The 13,006-nt window shown below is 40.7% G+C and overlaps 1 protein-coding gene across 1 annotated transcript in view; it reads left to right on the forward strand.

The window, feature by feature from the left end:
* The window catches only part of crppa (CDP-L-ribitol pyrophosphorylase A), a 42,210-nt gene that overhangs the window by 17,353 nt on the left and 11,851 nt on the right, over nucleotides 1-13,006 (forward strand). Inside the window, exons 7-9 of the mRNA XM_057835410.1 lie at nucleotides 995-1,072; nucleotides 1,203-1,295; nucleotides 1,380-1,502. Coding sequence (XP_057691393.1) covers nucleotides 995-1,072; nucleotides 1,203-1,295; nucleotides 1,380-1,502 — 294 coding nt within the window. The remainder of the gene's footprint in view (nucleotides 1-994; nucleotides 1,073-1,202; nucleotides 1,296-1,379; nucleotides 1,503-13,006) is intronic.

Below are 13,006 nucleotides of genomic sequence, written 5' to 3' on the forward strand. Positions count from 1 at the left end.
CTGGAAGTGGCGACAATTTGTCAGTCCAAAAAGTCACGAAAGTGAGAGCGATCGCGCCTGTGGTACTTGGGGTACAACGCAGTTCCTTTTCATGGTTTAATTTTTCCCGATGCATTTTTTTTATATACTCCATTTTGCTCAGCATTGAGTCAGGAGGAAGCAACCCCGCCGCTGCCCTACTCAGTCAGACTGTGTATGATTGGATTACCCTGACATCTTGCCCTATGATAGCCAACCAATAACCTCTTCAGGTACATGCTGTGTTCAAGTTAGAGTGAGAAAAGCCATGTGGACTCCGAGGCTATTACGAGAGCACAAAGCTGTCAACAAATAACACCACAGATAGTGGTCTCTCTCACAGAGAGCAGCAGAGACGTCTTTAAAATGACATTGACTCACATGCCACGCCGATATTCTGAGAATCTAATGAAGTCTTTCATGCAACCAGATTTCAATGCTCGTAAAACCTGTGTAGTGTAAGGCCAACCTTAAATCAAGATCAAGACTTCAGGGATTGGTATTTCAGTCCAAGAACAGACCAAGACCTTCAAAATTTTTGTACAAAAATACTTCGGACCACTTGACGTTATTCTTCAACCGGGAATGACCGCCAGATGCAGAGCGCTTTTGTCTGTTTATTTGCTTCTAAGTGTGAAGCTGAAGAATCGGACTTGACCAACATATCCTCTCATCACCTCTCATGTTTCTTACGCCAAGGCCAAACAAAACGGAAAGATGAAAACTAAACTTGATCTTGTGTCCTGTTATGGAATACAAGGCTTGTTTATTTTTTGTTGGATTCTTTCAACTCCCAAGGTCTTCCATTATGTTCACCTGATTTGTGACAATTTGTTCTTGTCATGTAGAAAGCCACTGAGAAGCTCCTACTGTTACAATGTAATGCTTTAAGACATTTTCAGCATCTCTTTAAGTGATCAAAATCTGTTACTCTCTATCAAAAGCCATAATTGTAGGAAATGTCGCTATCTTCCAGGAGCTGGACATCATCCCAGATCTGACGGGAAACAACATCGCGTATCTGTTGAAGGTCTACAACGTGATCCAATTCTCTGTACGTTTACATTTTTCACAAGAGAGGAAACATCACCTCCTTCAAACAAAACTATTTGGCCGCATAACAGAGAAAAATCACATCTGGTCTCGAAGTTGTTATCTGGGTTTGGATTTTCTTTGTTTTTCAGCTGAATGGCTTTGACTTAGACCAAGTGGAGGAGATTTTTGCCGCAATTCAGGTGTCTAATCAAACGCTTTTCCACACGGTGGTTGTTATTGTGGTGAGTAGTCTCACTGATGACTACAATTTCCTGTGGTCTTCATCTTGTGCCTGAACTCTTGGGACGTTGTTTCTATTTTCATAGGTCTGTTTGGGCATTTTAGATGGACGGTCAGCCGAGAGAGCAGCCTTTGCAGAATTGGCCTCGGCAGCCAAGCTTCAAAATATTTTCTTGTACGGCGTACATGTGGACGTGGACCTGTCAAAGGTAAAGCTCTTTGTCTGACATGTCAGACTATAATGAGCACTATGTTTGCAAAGAAACCATGCCAGAAAAGACAGCAATTTGTGAACCAAAGACTAGAGTTTGGGTATAAGTGGCCATTGTAGGGTCATTTTATATTTAGTGATCCCTTGTTTTCAACGGTTAATGGGGACCAGAACCCGCCGCGATAAGTGAAAGTGTGTGTGTGTTCAATGTATTTATTCAGATTTAGCAGTGGAAATCGATACATATTAGTTATGTATTCTCACTTTTTTTTCCCAAAGTATAATTTAAAAAATCTTTAGATACACTGGGGCTAATACGTATTTAGTCAACCACCAATTGTGCAAGCTGTACTTGAAAAGATTAGAGAGGCCTGTAATTGCCAACATGGGTAAACCTCAAACATGAGAGACAAAATGTGGGGGAAAAAAACTGAAAATCACATTGTTTGATTTTTAAAGAATTTATTTCCAAATTATAGTGGAAAATAAGTATTTGGTCACCTACAAACAAGCAAGATTTCTGGCTATCAAAGAGGTCTAACTTCTTCTAACGAGGTCTAACAAGGCTCCACTCGTTACCTGTATTAATGGCACCTGTTTTAACTCATTATCGGTATAAAAGACACCTGTCCACAACCTCAGTCAGTCACACTCCGAACTCCACTATGGCCAAGACCAAAGAGCTGTCGAAGGACACCAGAGACAAAATTGTAGACCTGCACCCGGCTGGGAAGACAATCTGCAATAGGTAAAACGCTTGGTGTAAAGAAATCAACTGTGTTATTAGAAAATGGAAGACATACAAGACCACTGATAATCTCCCTCAATCTGGGGCTCCAAGCCAGATCTCACCCCGTGACGTCAAGATGATAACAAGAACGGTGAGCAAAAATCCCAGAACCACACGAAGGGACCGAGTGAATGACCTACAGAGAGCTGGGACCACAGTAACAATGGCTACTATCAGTAACACAATGCGCCGCCAGGGACTCAAATCCTGCACTCCCAGACGTGTCCCCCTGCTGAAGAAAGTAAACGTCCAGACCCGTCTGCGGTTCGCTAGAAAGCATTTGGATGATCCAGAAGAGGACTGGTAGAATGTGTTATGGTCAGATGAAACCAAAATAGAACTTTTTGGTAGAAACAAAGGTCCTCGTGTTTGGAGGAGAAAGAATACTGAATTGCATCCGAAGAACACCATACCCACTGTGAAGCATGGGGGTGGAAAAATCATGCTTTGGGGCTGTTTTTTTTTTTTTTTTTTTTTTTTTTTTTGCAAGGGGACCAGGATGACTGATCTGTGTAAAGTAAAGAATGAATTGAGCCGTGTATCGAGAGATTTTGAGTGAAAATCCTTCCATCAGCAAGGGCATTGAAGATGAGACGTGGCTGGGTCTTTCAGCATGCCAATGATCCTGAACACACAGCCAGGGCAACAAAGGAGTGGCTTCGTAAGAAGCATTTCAAGGTCCTGGAGTGGCCTAGCCAGTCTCCAGATCTCAACCCCATAGAAAATCTCTGGAGGGAGTTGAAAGTCCGTGTTGCCCAACAACAGCCCCAAACATCACTGCTCTGAAGGAGATCTGCATGGAGGAATGGGCCAAAATACCAGCAACAGTGTGTGAAAAGCTTGTGAAGAGTTACAGAAAACGTTGGGCCTCCGTTATTGCCAACAAAGGGTACATAACAAAGTATTGAGATGAACTTTTGGTATTGACCAAATAGTTATTTTACACCTTGATTTGCAAATAAATTCTTTAAAAATCAAACAATGTGATTTTCTGTTTTTTTTTTTTTTTCACATTCTGTCTCTCATGGTTGAGGTTTACCCATGTTGACAATTACAGGCCTCTCTAATATTTCAAGTGGGAGAACTTGCACAATTAGTGGTTGACTAAATACTTATTTGCTCCACTGTAATAGGAATTCTCCAAGTCTTCACAAGTGGGACACCAACGTCCTCTCATATCGACGCACTTCACCATTTAAATCACTTTGCTCTCCACACGTGTCGTTAGAATTATCGGAAAGCCTGCGGTTGACCTCAAATCTCTAAGTCATCGCATGGTAATTACAGTGGAATCATCCTTCGGAAGGAGTATGGAATCTTTAGCTTCACGCTAGTCGCACAAAAGTGGCTTTGACAGTTGGACAAATGAGGCTTCTCTGTCTTCATTAATCAAAACTTCTAGAGGTTACATGTTCTGTTCATGTAGAGCAAGAAAGAAACAAGGCAGGACAAGTTGAAGAGGTTGTCTTCTCCTTCCTCACTTCTGCTTTTGATTTGCGCATCAGATGTCGGATGTTACGGTTCTCTTCTCAATTATGGAGACGAATGCATTTATGGTGATAGATACACGTACGGGAACACAGATTGGGATAAACCTCTGTCCTTTATTATCCAAACAAGGTAATTCTTTCCAGATGGTGTTTCAAATAACCTTGACTGTCCTTTATGAACTACTCTTGTACCCATTTGATACCTCTGCCAGGGTGCTTCTGCCAGGTTTTTGGTGGTTTGCTGGTCAATTTGCAGCACACTTGTGCCTCCCTCCAAAAAGAAAGACATCATTTGGCCTTGGAAGAAGACTTTCTTTTCACCCTTGCCATATATTAATAATAGGATGACGTATGTGTTAATTTCCTGTTGGCCCTGGTTTAGTTTGAAAATTAAATTTTGACAAAGAACAGAGTTTTTTAGCTATTAACGTAGTGTAGTTGACAAAGTTTCATTTTGTCAGATGGTGTTTGAAGGATTGTAAAAAATGAATCACATCATCTAATCTCCATTTGGAGGAGTTTGAAAAAGGCAAGTTGCCATTTCAGAGAAAGATAAATAATCAGTGATTTGCTTTCCACAATAAAAGAATTAGGAACTGTTACTTTGTTTTTATGCTTTTAACCGTCAAATGGTTTAGTAGTTGGGTTACCCCGATCACATATTTTTGCACACGAATCCAAATGACCTGATTTTGAGAACCAGCCGATGCCAAGTACCAATCTGATACCTCAGAAACTAATTCATTACAAAACTTAAAAAGATTTTTTTTTGTGTGTGTGTCTTTTGACAACAACCTTTGACATGTATTTGGTGCTTTGTAGTGATTAAAACCCCGACCTTTTTCGCCCGATTACGTGCTTCTAAAAATGTTGCGCAGTACAAAACCTGCATTTTTTTTTTTCTGTTTCATTTGACCGTATCCTTGTACATCTTATTTTGTTACTTTGTAGCCCTTAAAAGAACATCTTACCAACCTATCCACCTGATTCCGATCTTCTAAAAATGACATGCTCGCGCACAATTTGCAATTGTGTTACCAACCTATCCACCTGATTCCGGTCTTCTAAAAATGACATGATCGCGCACGATTTCCGATTGTGTGATCAGATCACGGAGATCCCTAATTACAGTGGCACCTCTACTTACGAAATTAATTGGTTCTGGAAGTACAGTGATCTCTCGCTACTTTGCGCTTCAAACTTTGCACCCTCAGTCCATCGCGGATCTTTTTTTCTAGAGATGTCCCGATCCGATATTTGGATCGGATCGGACGCCGATATGGGCAAAAAAATGTGCATCGGTATCAGATCGGAACACGGGAAAAATTCCAATCCAGACTTCCGATCCAGTTTTTTAAAAAAGTTTGGTCCGGGTTTTCCAGCGCACCGCTTTACATAATCCATTCCAGTTTTTGCTTCAGTTTCCCTAAAATCTGGTCCGCATTTTACAGCACACCTTTAACACACTACATTTACAGTACCGTCTCCCAATTTACCGAGAGACTTTATCGGTAAAAATGCCAGCTGTGTGGGATCATTTCACCTTAAAGGACGACAAAGACGAAGAGGCAGAGAGCAACATATGCCACAATAAAGTCAAGCGTAGTGGTAAAGCTGTAAGAAGTTTTAATGCAACCAACCTAATCAAGCATTTAGCGAAATACCACCACAAACAATATGAGGAGTAGGAAAACCGAAGACAAAAAGAAGGGTCCTACGCAACTAACACTGGCAGAAACTTTTGCGTGACAAACTGGCACTCGACAGTCCCAAAGCCCAGGGAATAGCAAGAGTCATTGCCGAAGAATTCATTCTGGATGACGAGCTATTATCTCACGTTAGTAAAGACGCACCATCCAACAAGCGATTCAGCCGCTGAAGATTCGAGAACGATTCACAAACATCCAAATTTTCCACAGCTCTTTCCACAGATTCTCGATTGGATTCAGGTCTGGACTTTGACTTGGCCATTCTAACACCTGGATACGTTTATTTTTTAACCATTCCATTGTAGATTTGGCTTTATGTTTTGGATCATTGTCCTGTTGGAAGATAAATCTCCGTCCCAGTCTCAGGTCTTGTGCAGATACCAACAGGTTTTCTTCCAGAATGTTCCTGTATTTGGCTGCATCCATCTTCCCGTCAATTTTAACCATCTTCCCTATCCCTGCTGAAGAAAAGCAGGCCCACCCAAACCATGATGCTGCCACCACCATGTTTGACAGTGGGGATGGTGTGTTCAGGGTGATGAGCTGTGTTGCTTTTACGCCAAACATATTGTTTTGCATTGTGGCCAAAAAGTTCAATTTTGGTTTCATCTGACCAGAGCACCTTCTTCCACATGTTTGGTGTGTCTCCCAGGTGGCTTGTGGCAAACTTTAAACAAGACTTTTTATGGATATCTTTGAGAAATGGCTTTCTTCTTGCCACTCTTCCATAAAGGCCAGATTTGTGCAGTGTACAACTGATTGTTGTCCTATGGACAGACTCTCCCACCTCAGCTGTAGATCTCTGCAGTTCATCCAGAGTGATCATGGGCCTCTTGGCTGCATCTCTGATCAGTTTTCTCCTTGTTTGAGAAGAAAGTTTGGAAGGACGGCCGGGTCTTGGTAGATTTGCAGTAGTCTGATGCTCCTTCCATTTCAATATGATGGCTTGCACAGTGCTCCTTGAGATGTTTAAAGCTTGGGAACTCTTTTTGTATCCAAATCCAGCTTTAAACTTCTCCACAACAGTATCTCGGACCTGCCTGGTGTGTTCCTTGGTTTTCATAATGCTCTCTGCACTTTAAACAGAACCCTGAGACTATCACAGAGCAGGTGCATTTATACGGAGACTTGTATACACACAGGTGGATTCTATTTATCATCATCGGTCATTTAGGACAACATTGGATCATTCAGAGATCCTCACTGAACTTCTGGAGTGAGTTTGCTGCACTGAAAGTAAAGGGGCCGAATAATATTGCACGCCCCACTTTTCAGTTTTTTATTTGTTAAAAAAGTTTAAATTATCCAATAAATGTTGTTCCACTTCACGATTGTGTCCCACTTGTTGTTGATTGTTGACAAAAAAATTAAATTTCATATCTTTATGTTTGAAGCCTGAAATGTGGCGAAAGGTTGCAAGATTCAAGGGGGCCAAATACTTTTGCAAGGCACTGTACCTGACTTCTGCTGACAGCCGCAACAAACTACGTCAACGTTGTTTTACTGGAGATAATAGATATCATATGTAAATAGAACCAGATGCTACATGACAGACTCGACGGCGTTAGCAACATTGAAGTATGGAAAACTAAACGGCCGCCATCTTAAAGCAGGAGACTTCCCTAGTAGGTTGTTGTGAACCTCTCAAGCGAACCTAATTAACTTTTTATCTAAAATACTCCTAAATTGGCAAAATCTTGACTTGAATCTATCTTCAAAACAGTTTTAAAACTTTCACATGTCGAAAGTAGACAGAAGGGAAATTATGGAATAACGGGAGCAATTTTAACAACTTAAACAGTTGATTCGCAAAATTAAATGAATTGAATGTAGTTTAAAGCCGCTGATACAGAATGGGGACTTGAGTATTTTATTTACTGTTTTAAAATCTTAACTTGATACTGAAATAGTCGTTTATTCAAACCTGAGAGGCTTTTTATACAATTTTTGTAACTAATGCACGAAACATTAAAAGCATCTAATAGCTTGGGGGATTTGTGGGATTTTCCACTGAGGTTGTTGGTGTGTTTTGCTTTTTTAAGACAGTTTACAATATTATTTGCACGTTTTACTGACTGACTATGCCATTTCTGTTTGCTATTTATAATGTTTTGTGTTTGTCACTGAATAAACAGGTCAGTTTATTGTTACCAACCATTGTGTTATTCAAACTCACCTAATTCAGCTGGCTAGTTGTCATCAAGGGTACTAAAACCTTTTTCAACATAAATAACTTTAAACTTTAACACATGCTCAGATAGGTCGGTATCGGCCAGTATCGGTATCAGATCGGAAGTGCAAAAGAATATCGGTATCGGATCGGAAGTGCAAAAACCTGGATCGGGACATCCCTATTAGGGTCCGCTACTGCGGACACAAGGTTGTACTTCAAAGAAAAAAAACATGGAGGGAAGCGTTCAAGGGTTTATTATTTACAAAAATACACGCAATCGCGGAAAAGGGGGAAAAAAACACAATGGGTCTGTGACAGCAGGTCGACGGCGATCAATAAAATACTAACCTAAGCGGTAGGCAGAGAGCCGATAAGACAACAAAACAAAGTCAGCGGGATTCTTCCTTCCCAAGCCAGCGGGATTCTTCCTTCCACCCTTCTCTTGGATTGCCTGGGCTTGAATACAGTCTTGATGAGCTTGAATTGGCTGCTATTACGACATCGGGAATGCTCCCACCGGAACAAAACACGATTTGACCAACATCGTGACAGCCGATGCCGACCAAAAATGACGTACTGTCCGGGTTTTAAATCGCGCCAGCAGCCCTCCCCGCACAGAGAGCACCACTGGGCAACACAGGACAAGTCTGTGAAAGTGTCCAACCCACGTCACTCTCGGGATGTCATTCTCTACATGCGTGAAAGCAATGACGCGAGTAAATCCCACGTCACTTAACACGGTAATTCTCTGGATATGTGTGTAAAAAGGGCTTTAGATTATTGCACAATAAACATAAAATCTGAGTTGTGCACAGTGTAAAAAAAACAAAAACAAGAATAGAGTAAAGAATCAAAGTTAATATGCTCATGTAAAGCTTTCAGAACACCAGGGGTGAATGAAGAGGACGCTGGGGTATACACATACAGTGGAGGTCGCTCTTAGCCAATTGAATGCCAGAAATGCTAGGTAATAGCCAATTGCAGAGCAGCTTACATTACGTTCAGTCAACTGGCAGCTGCAAGTACCAGCTATACTCTATTTTCCCCTTTCTTATCCTGAAATTTCTTTCTTAACAAGAGTAAGCTTGAGAACGATAAACCGATACGACCGGATATCCGGTTTTACAAGTGAGAGATACAGATGTATCGATAGTAAAGTTACCATTCAACAGTAATTAGCCATTAAATATTCAATGAACCGATAGTAGCGATAGAATTCGGCTATCGCGAGCACAAGAATCGGCTTCAAATGCCTAGTTCAATGCATTGCTTAATATGATAATAATTTAGCTTTTACTTCACATGCTGCGCTTGTGTCATTCACCACACAGCGCACTTAGATCGAGACCGCACGCATGATATAATATGGACAAGGACTACTCACTGTCGTGGTTGCCTCAACTTCCCATGCATTTCGGCAGAACCGCTATTAGTCGCCGTCATTACCCGATCGTCACGGGCGTGTCATAACAACGCGAGAGCTAACGAAATCACTGTAACGCACGCTCCGTAGCATTTTCTTCACAGCCCAAAACGAAACTAGAAGTGGCAACGAAGCAACATGCTAAAACAATGGACAGTGTGATCACCGACGCCAGCGACGTGCAGCGATTGATTTTCAACGCACCCAGGAAAACATAAGTTGGACTTGGAATTGATGAAGGCAGCCAGATCTGTTCGCATGGGACAGAGCTTGTGTGAAGTGTGGAGCGGAACAGAGATCGTGAGTTTTTAACACTGAAAAATAACCCACTACAATGGTGGAAAGGGCGGCATATTCTTTCCACGAAACGCAGTCTACTCAAACATGAACATGTGGTTTAGATGATCTTCCTCAAGAAAAATCTGCCCTTCAAAGAAGATAGGGACAGTGATGAGGAATAAAAAATGAGGAAGCACAGGCATAAGTGAATGATTTTGCTGTGTATTAGGTTAAAGTAATGATTATTGACCTGTCTGTCTAAAATGCCATGTTTTTATTCCCCCAATTATACCAGTCGTAAAGCATAATTTATTATTTATGATAACACTAGCCAGTTTAATTCTTTTTTTTTCTAGAGCTGCTGCATATAATTAATATTTTTTGTTTGCAAGATGTTTACGTTGAAAGTTTGCACTTAAATTACTTACCTCTTGTGTTAAAAACACCAGAAAATACAGTAATTGAATTACTGCACTTTATTGTTGTCTGTCACTGGAGTTGTATTTTACTATCAATCCCATCCAACAATTTGACGGTCATATAGTAAGCCTTTTTTTTCATAAAAAAAATAAAACATAACATTGGTATGAAATTTTGTTTTTTAATTTTGCTATATTATAAATGTGGTCTTTTTATGTTTAAAATACTGTACAAACACAACAAATATTTACTATTGTATCGTTTTCACTCCATCGAACCGTATCGTTCTTACACTGTATCGAATCGCTCGGCCTTAAAAATGTATCGTTTTTTTTTTTTTATCGAATCGTAACCTTTGTATCTAGATACATATCTAATCAGCTTCATGCCAGAGATTCCCAACCCTAAACAAGAGGCAATATTTTCCCATTGAGGCATGTCTTAACCTGAAATTTCTGTTTGTACAGATGTTCTTAAGTAGAGGTACCACTGTATATTATTACTACCATGCCCAATATTCCTATGGAAAGTTGTCAAAATAGAATAATGCTATAATTAACAACGCAAATTCCAATGGAAATCTACCAGAAACTTTCAGTAAGGGATTTTAACATGTTGCCCTCTGTGAGGATACCGCTAAACATCAAGTATACTAAGGTGTTAAAACCTCAAACTGCACAACCCCCCCTCCCCCAAAAATGACACCGTGTTGCGAAAGCAAGGGCCAGTATGCGGCTATCGACCTGGATAGGAAGTGTCACGAGATGCCTCCCCCACCTTTGGTCCCTCTCGCTTGTCACCCTCTGAAAAGACGCTTGTCAGGCTCATGTCAGGCTGATGTATGGCCGTTGTAATCTGTGCAGTGAGAGCCCTGATGTTTACCCTACCCTGTATTTCCTCTCCGGCCCGGGAATCCTAAACCTGAGAGCAGATTAGCCAGCTCAGGAGAAGAAAAGAGCGACAGAGAATGGAGACGAGGGCGGGTGAAAAAGACTCTATTCTCCCGGACCTGTTCACATCAAGGTCTGAAAGGCAGACAGGTGAAACCCGACCGCGGTCGGGGGAATCTCTTACCGCGACACCCTCAGAGTCGGGGTCAAGGGAGATTAGGAACAACTGGCGTCGCTGCGGTTTCGGCACACTCCTCACTTTTCTCAGGATAAATCCCACCAGTTGTCCCCCATGTTCAATGAACTGCTGGTGTTAAATGGCAAGGAAATGCATAGCTTGAAGGTTTAGCTCTTGACAAAGGTCTTTTTACGTCCTGAAGATATATTTGATGGTACAAGAAATAAAAAAAAATAAATCTGATTAGAAATCGAGGAGCAGAACCCTGTCCCTTTGAGGGCAGAATATTTCTATGGTTACCACGGCATGGTGGATGACTGTGTAGCACACCTCACACTTCATATTCAAACTTGTGTGGAGTTTCCGCAGGTACTCTGTGTTCCTCCAGTATCACCAAAACATACAGGGAAGGCCGGTCCAACACTAAACTTCTGTGCCTTCATGAACTCCTGGAAGGATTCTTTCGGTATCCCCTGCAATTTCCATTATTGCGGTCAGTTCTGCCAAATTGTTCTAGAACATGCCAGGGTTTCCGTGGTTTGTTCTTTTGTGGCAGAGCCTATGCGCCTCCCAGGAAGCCCGCTGGCCTTGTGGCCAACGACTGGGGTTAGGGTTTTGTTTCCAGGCCCATGTGACTGTTTGGGGCTTTGCTACAGCCAAAATAGAGTACTGTGTGTGTTTCTCACCCTGCAATTGGTTGATTGCGTGATTTGGGTTAGGGCATTTACTGCTTTCCATCAGCACTTTGGTTGCAAGTAGTGCTGTTCCGATACCATTTTTGGCACCCAATAGCAGTTCCGATACACAGCTGCGCAGTAACGACCAAGGCAGTAGGCCTGAATGATATTATAATATATATATAATAATAATAATATTATAAAACAACTATCATTGCGATTTTTTGCAGGTTTGCGATATATTGTGCAGGCATGAAAATGGGTCAGGGGTTAAAAAGGTGAGAAGGGTGTGGAGGAAATATGTTCCAGTACACTGTACACCCCAACAAAATATTGAGCTCTGTCGACCCACACTGTGTTTTAGCAGGGCCGTGCAGAGACCGGTGGAGGGGCGGGTGCTCATAGATCAAAAGGAGCACATGAACAAGTATTTAATACACCTTAAAGCAACATAATTTCAATTTTAACCAGCTTTACATAATTATTGGCTGCGACTGTGACATACTTTAATTGGGAGGGGGCAACAGTGAATAGAAATCAAAACTGTCATCAACACTTTCTGGCTTTGACTCAGTCAGTCTGCCTATTTTCTTCCCTCAACCTCTGCATCAAAACTTCCTTCCTCAACTTGTTCATCTGAAAACAAACCACATTAGATGGTCACTGAGCCACCAACAGCACAGTTTTCTTAAAACTATTATTTCATTATTATCCATACTTAACAACTCTAGCACCTAATGATTAATAAAGCAATGACATAAAATCTTATAGAAACATAACATTGTAATTGTGTTTATAATTGTATTTAATACCCGACAATCCTTGCAAATTTGTTCTTACCAGGTCTGCTATTCACCCAGCTGATGAGGTATCCACTGCCTTTAGCAGCCTCATCTAACTCCTTTTTTTATCCCTCAATCTCCCTTCCCTACGAGGCATGTCTATGGAATGAAATATAAATATTAAAAAAAACAAAAAAACAGACTCCCCGGTGGCTTTTAGTTGTAAAGCTTTCTTAATTTCTTTCTCTCTCAATAACGATGGAGGTAGATTTGTGTTTTTATTATTCAATCGTGTTTTTATTATTCAATCAAAAAACAAAGTTACTTCTATCAAAAACAAAGTTGCTTCAATCAAAATACAGTATATACTTTTAATCCCCAAAAAGTCACTTCAATAAAAAAAAATTGTTTTTGATTGCAAAAATAAATTTGAGACAAAAAAAGCATTTGAAAACTATTTTACTTGATTGAAACAAATTTTTCCATTGAAGTAATGTTGTTTTGCGTTTGGGCCACATTTTGGCTAGGACATTTGTGTCTTTATTATTCAATCAAATAAGTTGCTTCAAACAAAAAAAATATATAAAAAGAAAAACTTTGCACACGTGTCAATCACCGTTTACCAAAGCCTGAGAGGGTTTGAGTAGACTCACTATGAAGCATTTAATAAAGCCAAGCATTTTCTTACTAC

The sequence above is a fragment of the Corythoichthys intestinalis genome, chromosome 4 (assembly GCF_030265065.1).
Source record: "Corythoichthys intestinalis isolate RoL2023-P3 chromosome 4, ASM3026506v1, whole genome shotgun sequence".
NCBI classification, from domain to species: Eukaryota; Metazoa; Chordata; class Actinopteri; order Syngnathiformes; family Syngnathidae; genus Corythoichthys; species Corythoichthys intestinalis.